The following is a 20,176-nucleotide window of genomic DNA, read 5'->3' as shown; positions in this document are numbered from 1 at the left end:
TCATCCAACATTACTACTCCACATCACCCACACAACTACTGCCCTCATCATCCAACATTACTACTCCACATCACCCCACACAACTACTGCTCTCATCATCCAACCATACTACTCCACATCACCCCACACAACTACTGCCCTCATCATCCAACATTACTACTCCACATCACCCAGCACAACTACTGCCCTCATCATCCAACATTACTACTCCACATCACCCAGCACAACTACTGCCCTCATCATCCAACATTACTACTCCACATCACCCCACACAACTACTGCCCTCATCATCCAACATTACTACTCCACATCACCCCGCACAACTACTGCCCTCATCATCCAACATTACTACTCCACATCACCCCACACAACTACTGTCCTCATCATCCAACATTACTACTCCACATCACCCCACACAACTACTGCCCTCATCATCGAACATTACTACTCCACATCACCCCACACAACTACTGCCCTCATCATCCAACATTACTACTCCACATCACCCCACACAACTACTGCCCTCATCATCGAACATTACTACTCCACATCACCCCACACAACTACTGCCCTCATCATCCAACATTACTACTCCACATCACCCCCACAACTACTGCCCTCATCATCCAACATTACTACTCCACATCACCCCACACAACTACTGCTCTCATCATCCAACATTACTACTCCACATCACCCCACACAACTACTGCCCTCATCATCCAACATTACTACTCCACATCACCCCACACAACTACTGTCCTCATCATCCAACATTACTACTCCACATCACCCCACACAACTACTGCCCTCATCATCCAACATTACTACTCCACATCACCCCGCACAACTACTGCCCTCATCATCCAACCATACTACTCCACATCACCCCACACAACTACTGCCCTCATCATCCAACATTACTACTCCACATCACCCCCACACAACTACTGCCCTCATCATCCAACATTACTACTCCACATCACCCCACACAACTACTGCCCTCATCATCCAACATTACTACTCCACATCACCCCACACAACTACTGCCCTCATCATCCAACATTACTACTCCACATCACCCCACACAACTACTGCTCTCATCATCCAACATTACTACTCCACATCACCCCGCACAACTACTGCCCTCATCATCCAACATTACTACTCCACATCACCCCACACAACTACTGCCCTCATCATCCAACATTACTACTCCACATCACCCCACACAACTACTGCCCTCATCATCCAACATTACTACTCCACATCACCCCACACAACTACTGCCCTCATCATCCAACATTACTACTCCACATCACCCCACACAACTACTGCCCTCATCATCCAACCATACTACTCCACATCACCCCACACAACTACTGCCCTCATCATCCAACATTACTACTCCACATCACCCCTCACAACTACTGCCCTCATCATCCAACATTACTACTCCACATCACCTCACACAACTACTGCCCTCATCATCCAACCATACTACTCCACATCACCCCACACAACTACTGCCCTCATCATCCAACATTACTACTCCACATCACCCCACACAACTACTGCCCTCATCATCCAACATTACTACTCCACCCCACCCCACACAACTACTGCCCTCATCATCCAACATTACTACTCCACATCACCCCACACAACTACTGCCCTCATCATCCAACATTACTACTCCACATCACCCCACACAACTACTGCCCTCATCATCCAACATTACTACTCCACATCACCCCACACAACTACTGCCCTCATCATCCAACCATACAACTCCACATCACCCCACACAACTACTGTCCTCATCATCCAACATTACTACTCCACATCACCCCACACAACTACTGCCCTCATCATCCAACATTACTACTCCACATCACCCCACACAACTACTGCCCTCATCATCCAACATTACTACTCCACATCACCCCACACAACTACTGCCCTCATCATCCAACATTACTACTCCATATCACCCCACACAACTACTGCCCTCATCATCCAACCATACTACTCCACATCACCCCACACAACTACTGCCCTCATCATCCAACATTACTACTCCACATCACCCCACACAACTACTGCCCTCATCATCCAACATTACTACTCCACATCACCCAGCACAACTACTGCTCTCATCATCCAACCATACTACTCCACATCACCTCACACAACTACTGCCCTCATCATCCAACATTACTACTCCTCATCACCTCACACAACTACTGCTCTCATCATCCAACCATACTACTCCACATCACCACACACAACTACTGCCCTCATCATCCAACATTACTACTCCACATCACCCCACACAACTACTGCCCTCATCATCCAACATTACTACTCCACATCACCCCACACAACTACTGCTCTCATCATCCAACATTACTACTTCACATCACCCCACACAACTACTGCCCTCATCATCCAACATTACTACTCCACATCACCTCACACAACTACTGCCCTCATCATCCAACATTACTACTCCACATCACCCCACACAACTACTGCTCTCATCATCCAACATTACTACTTCACATCACCCCACACAACTACTGTCCTCATCATCCAACATTACTACTCCACATCACCCCACACAACTACTGCCCTCATCATCCAACATTACTACTCCACATCACCCCAGCTGTAAGACCTGCTGACATGTATGGACCGCAGACAGGATACATAACCCCAACACACAGCAGGACTATAAGATCCCTGTAATGTAAGGAGCTGTAAGACCTGCTGACATGTACGGACCGCAGACAGGATACATAACCCCAACACACAGCAGGACTATAAGATCCCTGTAATGTAAGGAGCTGTAAGACCTGCTGACATGTACGGACCGCAGACAGGATACATAACCCCAACACACAGCAGGACTATAAGATCCCTGTAATGTGAGGAGATGTAAGACCTGCTGACATGTACGGACCGCAGACAGGATACATAACCCCAACACACAGCAGGACTATAAGATCCCTGTAATGTAAGGAGCTGTAAGACCTGCTGACCTGTACGGACCGCAGAGAGGATACATAACCCCAACACACAGCAGGACTATAAGATGCCTGTAAGGTAAGGAGCTGTAAGACCTGCTGACATGTACAGACCGCAGACAGGATACATAACCCCAACACACAGCAGGACTATAAGATCCCTGTAATGTAAGGAGCTGTAAGACCTGCTGACATGTACGGACCGCAGACAGGATACATAACCCCAACACACAGCAGGACTATAAGATCCCTGTAATGTAAGGAGCTGTAAGACCTGCTGACATGTACAGACCGCAGACAGGATACATAACCAGAACACACAGCAGGACTATAAGATCCCTGTAATGTAAGGAGCTGTAAGACCTGCTGACATGTACAGACCGCCGACAGGATACATAACCCCAACACACAGCAGGACTATAAGATCCCTGTAATGTAAGTGCTGTAAGACCTGCTGACATGTACGGACCGCAGACAGGATACATAACCCCAACACACAGCAGGACTATAAGATCCCTGTAATGTAAGGAGCTGTAAGACCTGCTGACATGTACGGACCGCAGACAGGATACATAACCCCAACACACAGCAGAACTATAAGATCCCTGTAATGTAAGGAGCTGTAAGCCCTGCTGACATGTACGAACCGCCGACAGGATACGGATCCCCAACACACAGCAGGACTATAAGATCCCTGTAATGTAAGGAGCTGTAAGACCTGCTGACATGTACGTACCGCCGACAGGATACGGATCCCCAACACACAGCAGGACTATAAGATCCCTGTAATGTAAGGAGCTGTAAGACCTGCTGACATGTACGGACCGCAGACAGGATACATAACCCCAACATACAGCAGGACTATAAGATCCCTGTAATGTAAGGAGCTGTAAGACCTGCTGACATGTACGGACCGCAGACAGGATACATAACCCCAACACACAGCAGGACTATAACATCCCTGTAATGTAAGGAGCTGTAAGACCTGCTGACATGTACGGACCGCAGACAGGATACGGATCCCCAACACACAGCAGGACTATAAGATCCCTGTAATGTAAGGGGCTGTAAGACCTGCTGACATGTACGGACCGCAGACAGGATACATAACCCCAACACAGAGCAGGACTATAAGATCCCTGTAATGTAAGGAGCTGTAAGACCTGCTGACATGTACGGACCGCCGACAGGATACATAACCCCAACACACAGCAGGACTATAAGATCCCTGTAATGTAAGGAGCTGTAAGACCTGCTGACATGTACGTACCGCCGACAGGATACGGATCCCCAACACACAGCAGGACTATAAGATCCCTGTAATGTAAGGAGCTGTAAGACCTGCTGACATGTACGGACCGCAGACAGGATACATAACCCCAACACACAGCAGGACTATAAGATCCCTGTAATGTGAGGAGCTGTAAGCCCTGCTGACATGTACGGACCGCAGACAGGATACATAACCCCAACACACAGCAGAACTATAAGATCCCTGTAATGTAAGGAGCTGTAAGCCCTGCTGACATGTACGGATTGCAGACAGGATACATAACCCCAACACACAGCAGGACTATAAGATCCCTGTAATGTAAGGAGCTGTAAGACCTGCTGACATTTACGGACCGCAGACAGGATACATAACCCCAACACACAGCAGAACTATAAGATCCCTGTAATGTAAGGAGCTGTAAGACCTGCTGACATGTACGGACCGGGGACAGGATACATAACCCCAACACACAGCAGGACTATAAGATCCCTGTAATGTAAGGAGCTGTAAGCCCTGCTGACATGTACGGATTGCAGACAGGATACATAACCCCAACACACAGCAGGACTATAAGATCCCTGTAATATAAGGAGCTGTAAGACCTGCTGACATGTACGGATCGCCGACAGGATACGGATCCCCAACACACAGCAGGACTATAAGATCCCTGTAATGTAAGGAGCTGTAAGACCTGCTGACATGTACGGACCGCAGACAGGATACATAACCCCAACACACAGCAGGACTATAAGATCCCTGTAATGTAAGGAGCTGTAAGACCTGCTGACATGTACGGACCGCGGACAGGATACATAACCCCAACACACAGCAGGACTATAAGATCCCTGTAATGTAAGGAGCTGTAAGACCTGCTGACATGTATGGACCGCAGACAGGATACATAACCCCAACACACAGCAGGACTATAAGATCCCTGTAATGTAAGGAGCTGTAAGACCTGCTGACATGTACGGACCGCAGACAGGATACATAACCCCAACACACAGCAGGACTATAAGATCCCTGTAATGTAAGGAGCTGTAAGACCTGCTGACATGTACGGACCGCAGACAGGATACATAACCCCAACACACAGCAGGACTATAAGATCCCTGTAATGTAAGGAGCTGTAAGACCTGCTGACCTGTACGGACCGCAGACAGGATACATAACCCCAACACACAGCAGGACTATAAGATCCCTGTAATGTAAGGAGCTGTAAGACCTGCTGACATGTACAGACCGCAGACAGGATACATAACCAGAACACACAGCAGGACTATAAGATCCCTGTAATGTAAGGAGCTGTAAGACCTGCTGACATGTACAGACCGCCGACAGGATACATAACCCCAACACACAGCAGGACTATCAGATCCCTGTAATGTAAGTGCTGTAAGACCTGCTGACATGTACGGACCGCAGACAGGATACATAACCCCAACACACAGCAGGACTATAAGATCCCTGTAATGTAAGGAGCTGTAAGACCTGCTGACATGTATGGACCGCAGACAGGATACATAACCCCAACACACAGCAGGACTATAAGATCCCTGTAAGGTAAGGAGCTGTAAGACCTGCTGACATGTACGGACCGCAGACAGGATACATAACCCCAACACACAGCAGGACTATAAGATCCCTGTAATGTAAGGAGCTGTAAGACCTGCTGACATTTACGGACCGCGGACAGGATACGGATCCCCAACACACAGCAGGACTATTAGATCCCTGTAATGTAAGGCGCTGTAAGACCTGCTGACATGTACAGACCCAGACAGGATACATAACCAGAACACACAGCAGGACTATAAGATCCCTGTAATGTAAGGAGGTGTAAGACCTGCTGACATGTACGGACCGCCGACAGGATACGGATCCCCAACACACAGCAGGACTATAAGATCCCTGTAATGTAAGGAGCTGTAAGACCTGCTGACATGTACGGACCGCAGACAGGATACATAACCCCAACACACAGCAGGACTATAAGATCCCTGTAATGTAAGGAGCTGTAAGACCTGCTGACATGTACGGACCGCAGACAGGATACATAACCCCAACACACAGCAGGACTATAAGATCCCTGTAATGTAAGGGGCTGTAAGACCTGCTGACATGTACGGACCGCAGACAGGATACATAACCCCAACACACAGAAGACTATAAGATCCCTGTAATGTAAGGAGCTGTAAGACCTGCTGACATGTACGGACCACAGACAGGATACATAACCCCAACACACAGCAGGACTATAAGATCCCTGTAATGTAAGGAGCTGTAAGACCTGCTGACATGTACGGACCGCAGACAGGATACATAACCCCAACACACAGAAGACTATAAGATCCCTGTAATGTAAGGAGCTGTAAGACCTGCTGACATGTACGGACCGCGGACAGGATACATAACCCCAACACACGGCAGGACTATAAGATCCCTGTAATGTAAGGAGCTGTAAGACCTGCTGACATGTACGGACCGCAGACAGGATACATAACCCCAACACACAGAAGACTATAAGATCCCTGTAATGTAAGGAGCTGTAAGACCTGCTGACATGTACGGACCGCCGACAGGATACGGATCCCCATAAGATCCCGGGGTACGGTCACATGTTCCATGTCTGATGTTGTACCTGATCCGGGGCGGTAAATGTCCTGTTGGGGGGGGGGGGGGGCTTTATGTTGAGAAAACTGGGAGCCAGGATGAGATCTCATCGCCTCCCAATTAGGGAGGGAAAGATGAAATTACCTGTGGCAGAACATTATTCTAGTCACGGACACAATATGGAACAGATGAGTTGCCATACTAATGGGCAACTTCAAGACGCAGCGTCACAGAAGAATTTGATAACTTCATGGCCATTTTTGATACCCTCAAGAATGGAATGAACCTCGGAGTGGGGTTCTTGCATCAGTGGAGAATATGAAAGGTCTGGAGGTCAAGAGGGGTGTCCTTGGGAAGAGCACCCGGGGGGTGAGTGGCATCGTCTCTCCTCAGGAGAGCACCCGAGGGGTGAGTGGCATCGTCTTTCTTTAGGAGAGCACCCGAGGGGTGAGTGGCATCGTCTTTCTTTAGGAGAGCACCCGAGGGGTGAGTGGCATCGTCTTTCTTTAGGAGAGTACCTGAAGGGTGAGTGGCATCGTTTCTCCTCAGGAGAGCACCCGAGGGGTGAGTGGCATCGTCTTTCTTTAGGAAGAGCACCTGAAGGGTGAGTGGCATCGTTTCTCCTCAGGAGAGCACCCGAGGGGTGAGTGGCATCGTCTCTCCTCAGGAGAGCACCCGGAAGTCATACATTGATTTGAAGGAATGATGCCATCCAATAGGTGGCGCTGCAGTAGTATTGTTCCATCTCCCTTATGTGGAGGTCTGAAGGACAGATAACACACAGGCCTGTGACCCCCCTAACACCAATTTAGGGATCATACAAGTGTCACGGTCCTTACCGGTGGGCTAATTAAGCATTTACTTCTCTGCTCATCTTGTCTGGTATCATTATAAATGCACATTAGTCCCACAATGTCTGTGCCTTCTCACTTGTGAACGCTTGTGTGCATGCATATATATATACCCCATCCAGATCTGCTTCATTATGCCTGAGGAAGGGTCCTGAGAGCTGACTGTAACGTCATGTACTTCTGTTCGCCATTAAAAGGTCTCCTCCACAAGATGCTGCGGAATAACGCCACGGACCTGCTGCATCCCGTCTGTCGGAATTAGCCCTCAGGGTTTGTCTCAGACACCCCGCACACCCCGCACACCCCGCACACCCAGCACATCCAGCACACCCAGCACACCCAGCACACCCCGCACACCCCGCACACCCAGCACACCCCGCACACCCAGCACACCCAGCACACCCCGCACACCCCGCACACCCAGCACACCCCGCACACCCAGCACACCCCGCACACCCCGCACACCCAGCACACCCAGCACACCCAGCACACCCCGCACACCCCGCACACCCAGCACACCCAGCACACCCCGCACACCCAGCACACCCAGCACACCCCGCACACCCAGCACACCCAGCACACCCCGCACACCCCGCACACCCAGCACACCCCGCACACCCAGCACACCCCGCACACCCCGCACACCCAGCACACCCAGCACACCCCGCACACCCCGCACACCCAGCACACCCAGCACACCCCGCACACCCAGCACACCCAGCACACCCCGCACACCCAGCACATCCAGCACACCCCGCACACCCAGCACACCCCGCACACCCCGCACACCCAGCACACCCCGCACACCCAGCACACCCAGCACACCCAGCACACCCCGCACACCCAGCACACCCCGCACACCCCGCACACCCAGCACACCCCGCACACCCAGCACACCCCGCACACCCAGCACATCCAGCACACCCCGCACACCCAGCACACCCCGCACATCCAGCACACCCCACACATCCAGCACACCCTGCACACCCAGCCCATCCAGCACACCCCGCACATCCAGCCCATCCAGCACACCCCGCACACCCCGCACACCCAGCCCATCCAGCACACCCCGCACACCCTGCACACCCTGCACACCCCGCACACCCCGCACACCCGCACACCCAGCCCATCCAGCACACCCCGCACACCCCGCACATCCAGCACACCCCGCACACCCTGCACACCCCGCACACCCCGCCCATCCAGCACACCCCGCACACCCCGCACATCCAGCACACCCCGCACACCCCGCACACCCCGCACACCCCGCACACCCAGCACACCCAGCACACCCCGCACACCCCGCACACCCCGCACACCCCGCACACCCAGCACACCCAGCACACCCCGCACACCCAGCACACCCCGGTCGCCTGTTACAGGGCTGCTTTATCCTGCATCTGTTTATTCTGTATGCTCTTTGCCTTGTGCTTCAGCCTGTGTGCGCTTGTCCGTTTCCTCCAGTCTGTGCATCGTCTCTGTGGTAGTCAGTCCTGTTCTGTGTGCCCTGTGTTTTGTACATTGTCCCTGTGTCCTGTCAGGGATAGTTAGCCCCGAGGTTCCAGCGTGGGGCCGTTCTTATCAGGACGCCTACCCTGCTTTTAGGCAGGGGTCTTCCCATCCTCCTGAGTAGCTAAGGGCAAGTTTGCCATCTGAGATTTCCTGGTAGCGGACCATCAGACCATTGGGGTCTGGCTTTAGGGGCAGGCCTGGTGTGGCAGGCTGGTTGGTGAGCAGAGTGGGTGCACACTCAGGGTCCCTAACACATACTATCACACAGACACACTTACGTTACTCATGTAGTTCTGCCAGGACTTGGTGACGGCCGGCAGCTTCTCCTTCTTCCTCCAGTTTGGGGGAGATCCTTCCCTCACGGGATCCTGGTAAGCGGAGAACATGAAGGTGACTGCGGCCATGGATGTGTCCACCTCGTGTGGTGCTGGAGGGACGGTTCTAGCTCAGGTGGTTCTAGGTTATCATTGGTTCCAGGTTATCATACCCTCCCTAGATGTATACATGGTGTGTGGTGTTAGAGCGCCCCCTCATGGCTGTCATTACCTTAGATGCGATCATGTAGGGGGGGATAATTTCAACTCCCATCTCCTGAAATAACTCCCTGCACTGCATGGTGATGAAGTCCCCGGCCAGGGGCGACTTCACGATACCTGCAACACAGCAAAGGGTGCAAGTCAGTGGGGTGAGGGGGGCTCATCCTGCAGGGGGCTCAGTCATGTCACTCACCTTGCTGAAGAACATACCCATCATGCACTGGGAGGGCGGTCGTGTGGGTGGCGCCGCTATCTAATACTAAGCCTGTAGATCTACCATTAGCAAAACTGCAGAGAGTAAAGGGTTAAGGAAAGTGTCCAAGAAATGTACTGCAACCCAAAATCCTCTGCAGAGCATCACCCCCCAACATCCCACCCTGCAGAGCATCACCCCCCAACATCACACCCTGCAGAGCATCACCCCCCAACATCACACCCTGCAGAGCATCACCCCCAACATCATACCCCAAATATCACCCCACATGACATCACACCCAGCAGAGCATCACCCCCCAACATCATACCCCAATTATCACCCCACATGACCACACTCTGCAGAGCATCACCCCCAACATCATACCCCAAATATCACCCCACATGACATCACACTCTGCAGAGCATCACCCCCAACATCATACCCCAAATATCACCCCACATGACATTACACCCTGCAGAGCATCACCCCCAACATCATACCCCAAATATCACCCCACATGACATCACACCCAGCAGAGCATCACCCCCAACATCACACCCTGCAGAGCATCACCCCACAACATCATACCCCAAATATCACCCCACATGACATCACACCCTGCAGAGCATCACCCCCCCAACATCACACCCTGCAGAGCATCACCCCCAACATCATACCCCAAATATCACCCCACATGACATTACACCCTGCAGAGCATCACCCCCAACATCATACCCCAAATATCACCCCACATGACATTACACCCTGCAGAGCATCACCCCCAACATCATACCCCAAATATCACCCCACATGACATCACACCCAGCAGAGCATCACCCCCAACATCACACCCTGCAGAGCATCACCCCCCAACATCATACCCCAAATATCACCCCACATGACATCACACCCAGCAGAGCATCACCCCCCAACATCATACCCCAAAAATTCACCTGACATGACATACCACCCTGCAGAGCATCACCCCCCAACATCACACCCTGCAGAGCATCACCCCCCAACATCACACCCTGCAGAGCATCACGCCCCCAACATCACACCCTGCAGAGCATCACCCCACAACATCATACTCCAAATATCACCCCACATGACATCACACCCTGCAGAGCATCACCCCCAACATCATACCCCAAATATCACCCTACATGACATCACACTCTGCAGAGCATCACCCCCCCAACATCACACCCTGCAGAGCATCACCCCCCAACATCATACCCCAAATATCACCTCACATGACATCACACCCTGCAGAGCATCACCCCCCCAACATCACACCCTGCAGAGCATCACCCCCCAACATCATACCCCAGATATCACCCCACATGACATCACACCCTGCAGAGCATCACCCCCAACATCATACCCCAAATATCACCCCACATGACATCACACCCTGCAGAGCATCACCCCCAACATCATACCCCAGATATCACCCCACATGACATCACACCCTGCAGAGCATCACCCCCAACATCATACCCCAATTATCACCCCACATGACATCACACTCTGCAGAGCATCACCCCTAACATCATACCCCAAATATCACCCCACATGACATCACACCCTGCAGAGCATCACCCCACAACATCATACCCCACATGACATCACACCCTGCAGAGCATCACCCCACAACATCATACCGCAAATATCACCCCACATGACATCACACCCTGCAGAGCATCACCCCCAACATAATACCCCAAATATCACCCCACATGACATCACACCCTGCAGAGCATCACCCCCAACATCATACCCCAATTATCACCTCACATGACATCACAATCTGCAGAGCATCACCCCACAACATCATACCCCAAATATCACCCCACATGACATCACACTCTGCAGAGCATCACCCCCAACATCATACCCCAAATATCACCCCACATGACATCACACCCTGCAGAGCATCACCCCACAACATCATACCCCAAATATCACCCCACATGACATCACACCCTGCAGAGCATCACCCCACAACATCATACCCCAAATATCACCCCATATGACATCACACACTGCAGAGCATCACCCCACAAAACCATACCCCAAATATCACCCCACATGACATCACACTCTGCAGAGCATCACCCCACAACACCATACCCCAAATATCACCCCACATGACATCACACCCTGCAGAGCATCACCCCCAACATCATACCCCAAATATCACCTCACATGACATCACATTCTGCAGAGCATCACCCCACAACATCATACCCCAAATATCACCTCACATGACATCACACCCTGCAGAGCATCACCCCACAACATCATACCCCAAATATCACCTGACATGACATACCATCCTGCAGAGCATCACCCCCAACATCATACCCCAAATATCACCTGACATGACATACCATCCTGCAGAGCATCACCCCACAACATCATACCGCAAATATCACCCCACATGACATCACACTCTGCAGAGCATCACCCCCCAACATCATACCCCAAATATCACCTGACATGACATACGATCCTGCAGAGCATCACCCCCAACATCATACCCCAAATATCACCCCACATGACATCACACCCTGCAGAGCATCACCCCCAACATCATACCCCAAATATCACCCCACATGACATCACACCCTGCAGAGCATCACCCCTAACATCATACCCCAAGTATAACCCCACATGACATCACACCCTGCAGAGCATCACCCCCAACATCATACCCCAAATATCACCCCACATGACATCACACCCTGCAGAGCATCACCCCACAACATCATACCCCAAATATCACCCCACATGACATCACACTCTGCAGAGCATCACCCCCAACATCATACCCCAAATATCACCCCACATGACATCACACCCTGCAGAGCATCACCCCCAACATCATACCCCAAAAATCACCCCACATGACATCACACTCTGCAGAGCATCACCCCACAACATCATACCCCAAATATCACCCCACATGACATCACACCCTGCAGAGCATCACCCCACAACATCATACCCCAAATATCACCCCACATGACATCACACTCTGCAGAGCATCACCCCCAACATCATACCCCAAATATCACCCCACATGACATCACACTCTGCAGAGCATCACCCCCAACATCACACTCTGCAGAGCATCACCCCCAACATCATACCCCAAATATCACCCCACATGACATCACATCCTGCAGAGCATCACCCCACAACATCACACCCCAAATATCACCTCACATGACATACCACCCTGCAGAGCATCACCCCCAACATCATACCCCAAATATCACCCCACATGACATCACACCCTGCAGAGCATCACCCCAAAACATCATACCCCAAATATCACCCCACATGACATCACACCCTGCAGAGCATCACCCCCAACATCATACCCCAAATATCACCCCACATGACATCACACCCTGCAGAGCATCACCCCACAACATCATACCCCAAATATCACCCCACATGACATCACACCCTGCAGAGCATCACCCCACAACATCATACCCCAAATATCACCCCACATGACATCACATCCTGCAGAGCATCACCCCACATCATACCCCAAATATCACCCCACATGACATCACATCCTGCAGAGCATCACCCCAGAACATCATACCCCAAATATCACCCCACATGACATCACACCCTACAGAGCATCACCCCGCAAAATCATACCCCAAATATCACCCCACATGACATCACACTCTGCAGAGCATCACCCCACAACATCATACCCCAAATATCACCCCACATGACATCACACTCTGCAGAGCATCACCCCACAACATCATACCCCAAATATCACCCCACATGACATCACACCCTGCAGAGCATCACCCCACAACATCATACCCCAAATATCACCCCACATGACATCACACTCTGCAGAGCATCGCCCCCAACATCATACCGCAAATATCACCCCACATGACATCACACCCTGCAGAGCATCACCCCCAACATCATACCCCAAATATCACCCCACATGACATCACACCCTGCAGAGCATCACCCCCAACATCATACCCCAAATATCACCCCACATGACATCACACCCTGCAGAGCATCACCCCCCAACATCATACCCCAAATATCACCTGACATGACATACCATCCTGCAGAGCATCACCCACAACATCATACCCCAAATATCACCCCACATGACATCACACCCTGCAGAGCATCACCCCCAACATCATACCCCAAATATCACCCCACATGACATCACACCCTGCAGAGCATCACCCCCATCATACCCCAAATATCACCCCCCATGACATCACACTCTGCAGAGCATCACCCCCAACATCATACCCCAAATATCACCCCACATGACATCACACTCTGCAGAGCATCACCCCACAACATCATACCCCAAATATCACCCCACATGACATCACACTCAGCAGAGCATCACCCCCAACATCATACCCCAAATGTCACCCCACATGACATCACATCCTGCAGAGCATCACCCCCAACATCACACTCTGCAGAGCATCACCCCCAACATCATACCCCAAATATCACCCCACATGACATCACACCCTGCAGAGCATCACCCCCAACATCATACCCCAAATATCACCCCACATGACATCACACTCTGCAGAGCATCACCCCCCAACATCATACCCCAAATATCACCCCACATGACATCACACCCTGCAGAGCATCACCCCCCAACATCATACCCCAAATATCACCCCACATGACATCACACTCTGCAGAGCATCACCCCCAACATCGCACTCTGCAGAGCATCACCCCCAACATCATACCCCAAATATCACCCCACATGACATCACACCCAACATCATACCCCAAATATCACCCCACATGACATCACACTCTGCAGAGCATCACCCCCAACATCATACCCCAAATATCACCCCACATGGCATCACACCCTGCAGAGCATCACCCCCCAACATCATACCCCAAATATCACCCCACATGACATCACACCCTGCAGAGCATCACCCCCCAACATCATACCCCAAATATCACCCCACATGACATCACACTCTGCAGAGCATCACCCCCAACATCGCACTCTGCAGAGCATCACCCCCAACATCATACCCCAAATATCACCCCACATGACATCACACTCTGCAGAGCATCACCCCCCAACATCATACCCCAAATATCACCCCACATGACATCACACTCTGCAGAGCATCACCCCCAACATCGCACTCTGCAGAGCATCACCCCCAACATCATACCCCAAATATCACCCCACATGACATCACACTCTGCAGAGCATCACCCCACAACATCATACCCCAAATATCACCCCACATGGCATCACACCCTGCAGAGCATCACCCCACAACATCATACCCCAAATATCACCCCACAGGACATCACACCCTGAAGAGCATCACCCCCAATATCATACCCCAAATATCACCCCACATGACATCACACCCTGCAGAGCATCACCCCCAACATCACACCCTGCAGAGCATCACCCCCAACATCATACCCCAAATATCACCCCACATGACATCACATTCTGCAGAGCATCACCCCACAACATCATACCCCAATTATCACCCCACATGACATTACACTCTGCAGAGCATCACCCCACAACATCATACCCCAAATATCACCCCACATGACATCACATCCTGCAGAGCATCACCCCACAACACCATACCCCAAATATCACCCCACATGACATCACACCCTGCAGAGCATCACCCCCAACATCATACCCCAAATATCACCCCACATGACATCACACCCTGCAGAGCATCACCCCACAACATCATACCCCAAATATCACCCCACATGACATCACACTCTGCAGAGCATCACCCCCATCATACCCCACATATCACTCCACATGACATCACACCCTGCAGAGCATCACCCCCAACATCATACCCCAAATATCACCCCACATGACATCACACTCTGCAGAGCATCACCCCCAACATCATACCCCAAATATCACCCCACATGACATCACACCCTGCAGAGCATCACCCCCAACATCATACCCCAAATATCACCCCACATGACATCACACCCTGCAGAGCATCACCCCTAACATCATACCCCAAGTATAACCCCACATGACATCACACCCTGCAGAGCATCACCCCCAACATCATACCCCAAATATCACCCCACATGACATCACACCCTGCAGAGCATCACCCCACAACACCATACCTCAAATGTCACCCCACATGACATCATACCCTGCAGAGCATCACCCCCAACATCATACCCCAAATATCACCCCACATGACATCACACCCTGCAGAGCATCACCCCACAACATCATACCCCAAATATCACCCCACATGACATCACACCCTGCAGAGCATCACCCCACAACACCATACCTCAAATGTCACCCCACATGACATCATACCCTGCAGAGCATCACCCCCAACATCATACCCCAATTATCACACCACATGACATCACATCCTGCAGAGCATCACCCCACAACATCATACCCCAAATATCACCCCACATGACATCACATTCTGCAGAGCATCACCCCACAACATCATACCCCAAATATCACCCCACATGACATCACACTCTGCAGAGCATCACCCCACAACATCATACCCCAAATATCACCCCACATGACATCACATTCTGCAGAGCATCACCCCACAACATCATACCCCAAATATCACCCCACATGACATCACAGCCTGCAGAGCATCACCCCACAACATCATACCCCAAATATCACCCCACATGACATCACAGCCTGCAGAGCATCACCCCCAACATCATACCCCAAATATCACCCCACATGACATCACACCCTGCAGAGCATCACCCCCAACATCACACCCTGCAGAGCATCACCCCCAACATCATACCCCAAATATCACCCCACATGACATCACATCCTGCAGAGCATCACCCCACAACATCATACCCCAATTATCACACCACATGACATCACACCCTGCAGAGCATCACCCCCCAACATCATACCCCAAATATCACCCCACATGACATCACACTCTGCAGAGCATCACCCCCAACATCATACCCCAAATATCACCCCACATGACATCACACTCTGCAGAGCATCACCCCCAACATCATACCCCAAATATCACCCCACATGACATCACACCCTGCAGAGCATCACCCCCAACATCATACCCCAAATATCACCCCACATGACATCACACCCTGCAGAGCATCACCCCCCAACATCATACCCCAAATATCACCCCACATAACATCACACTCTGCAGAGCATCACCCCCAACATAACACCCCAAATATCACCCCACATGACATCACACCCTGCAGAGCATCACCCCACAACATCATACCCCAAATATCACCTCACATAACATCACACTCTGCAGAGCATCACCCCCAACATCATACCCCAAATATCACCCCACAGGACATCACACCCTGCAGAGCATCACCCCTAACATCATACCCAAAATATAACCCCACATGACATCACACCCTGCAGAGCATCACCCCCAACATCATACCCCAAATATCACCCCACATGACATCACACCCTGCAGAGCATCACTCCACAACATCATACCCCAAATATCACCTCACATAACATCACACTCTGCAGAGCATCACCCCCAACATCATACCCCAAATATCACCCCACAGGACATCACACCCTGCAGAGCATCACCCCACAACATCATACCCCAAATATCACCCCACATGACATCACACTCTGCAGAGCATCACCCCAACATCATACCCCAAATATCACCCCACATGACATCACACTCTGCAGAGCATCACCCCCAACATCATACCCCAAATATCACCCCACATGACATCACACCCTGCAGAGCATCACCCCAACATCATACCCCAAATATCACCCCACATGACATCACACCCTGCAGAGCATCACCCCACAACATCATACCCCAAATATCACCCCCCATGACATCACACCCTGCAGAGCATCACCCCCATCATACCCCACATATCACTCCACATGACATCACACCCTGCAGAGCATTACCCCCAACATCATACCCCAAATATCACCCCACATGACATCACACCCTGCAGAGCATCACCCCCAACATCACACCCTGCAGAGCATCACCCCCAACATCATACCCCAAATATCACCCCACATGACATCACACCCTGCAGAGCATCACCCCACAACACCATACCTCAAATGTCACCCCACATGACATCATACCCTGCAGAGCATCACCCCACAACATCATACCCCAAATATCACCCCACATGACATCACATCCTGCAGAGCATCACCCCCAACATCATACCCCAAATATCACCCCACATGACATCACACCCTGCAGAGCATCACCCCCAACATCACACCCTGCAGAGCATCACCCCCAACATCATACCCCAAATATCACCCCACATGACATCACATCCTGCAGAGCATCACCCCACAACATCATACCCCAATTATCACACCACATGACATCACACCCTGCAGAGCATCACCCCCCAACATCATACCCCAAATATCACCCCACATGACATCACACTCTGCAGAGCATCACCCCCAACATCATACCCCAAATATCACCCCACATGACATCACACTCTGCAGAGCATCACCCCCAACATCATACCCCAAATATCACCCCACATGACATCACACCCTGCAGAGCATCACCCCCAACATCATACCCCAAATATCACCCCACATGACATCACACCCTGCAGAGCATCACCCCCCAACATCATACCCCAAATATCACCCCACATAACATCACACTCTGCAGAGCATCACCCCCAACATAACACCCCAAATATCACCCCACATGACATCACACCCTGCAGAGCATCACCCCACAACATCATACCCCAAATATCACCTCACATAACATCACACTCTGCAGAGCATCACCCCCAACATCATACCCCAAATATCACCCCACAGGACATCACACCCTGCAGAGCATCACCCCTAACATCATACCCAAAATATAACCCCACATGACATCACACCCTGCAGAGCATCACCCCCAACATCATACCCCAAATATCACCCCACATGACATCACACCCTGCAGAGCATCACTCCACAACATCATACCCCAAATATCACCTCACATAACATCACACTCTGCAGAGCATCACCCCCAACATCATACCCCAAATATCACCCCACAGGACATCACACCCTGCAGAGCATCACCCCACAACATCATACCCCAAATATCACCCCACATGACATCACACTCTGCAGAGCATCACCCCAACATCATACCCCAAATATCACCCCACATGACATCACACTCTGCAGAGCATCACCCCCAACATCATACCCCAAATATCACCCCACATGACATCACACCCTGCAGAGCATCACCCCAACATCATACCCCAAATATCACCCCACATGACATCACACCCTGCAGAGCATCACCCCACAACATCATACCCCAAATATCACCCCCCATGACATCACACCCTGCAGAGCATCACCCCCATCATACCCCACATATCACTCCACATGACATCACACCCTGCAGAGCATTACCCCCAACATCATACCCCAAATATCACCCCACATGACATCACACCCTGCAGAGCATCACCCCCAACATCACACCCTGCAGAGCATCACCCCCAACATCATACCCCAAATATCACCCCACATGACATCACACCCTGCAGAGCATCACCCCACAACACCATACCTCAAATGTCACCCCACATGACATCATACCCTGCAGAGCATCACCCCCAACATCACACCCTGCAGAGCATCACCCCCAACATCATACCCCAAATATCACCCCACATGACATCACATCCTGCAGAGCATCACCCCACAACATCATACCCCAAATATCACCTCACATGACATCACATTCTGCAGAGCATCACCCCACAACATCATACCCCAAATATCACCCCACATGACATCACACCCTGCAGAGCATCACCCCACAACATCATACCCCAAATATCACCCCACATGACATCACACCCTGCAGAGCATCACCCCTAACATCATACCCCAAGTATAACCCCACATGACATCACACTCTGCAGAGCATCACCCCCAACATCATACCCCAAATATCACCCCACATGACATCACACCCTGCAGAGCATCACCCCACAACATCATACCCCAAATATCACCCCACATGACATCACATCCT

The 20,176-nt window shown here is 51.2% G+C and overlaps 1 protein-coding gene across 1 annotated transcript in view; it reads right to left on the bottom strand.

The window, feature by feature from the left end:
- Window positions 1–20,176, bottom strand: part of ACTL6B (actin like 6B) — a 90,056-nt gene that overhangs the window by 33,485 nt on the left and 36,395 nt on the right. Inside the window, exons 6-8 of the mRNA XM_066593938.1 lie at window positions 10,008–10,102; window positions 9,825–9,931; window positions 9,557–9,646 (exon numbers count right to left, since the gene is read on the bottom strand). Of these exons, the coding sequence (XP_066450035.1) occupies window positions 9,557–9,646; window positions 9,825–9,931; window positions 10,008–10,102 (292 nt within the window). The remainder of the gene's footprint in view (window positions 1–9,556; window positions 9,647–9,824; window positions 9,932–10,007; window positions 10,103–20,176) is intronic.

This window comes from Eleutherodactylus coqui, chromosome 2 (assembly GCF_035609145.1).
Source record: "Eleutherodactylus coqui strain aEleCoq1 chromosome 2, aEleCoq1.hap1, whole genome shotgun sequence".
In the NCBI taxonomy this organism is placed as follows: domain Eukaryota; kingdom Metazoa; phylum Chordata; class Amphibia; order Anura; family Eleutherodactylidae; genus Eleutherodactylus; species Eleutherodactylus coqui.
The sequence above is the reverse complement of the archived record's forward strand: the minus strand, read 5'-3'. Positions and strand labels throughout refer to the sequence as shown.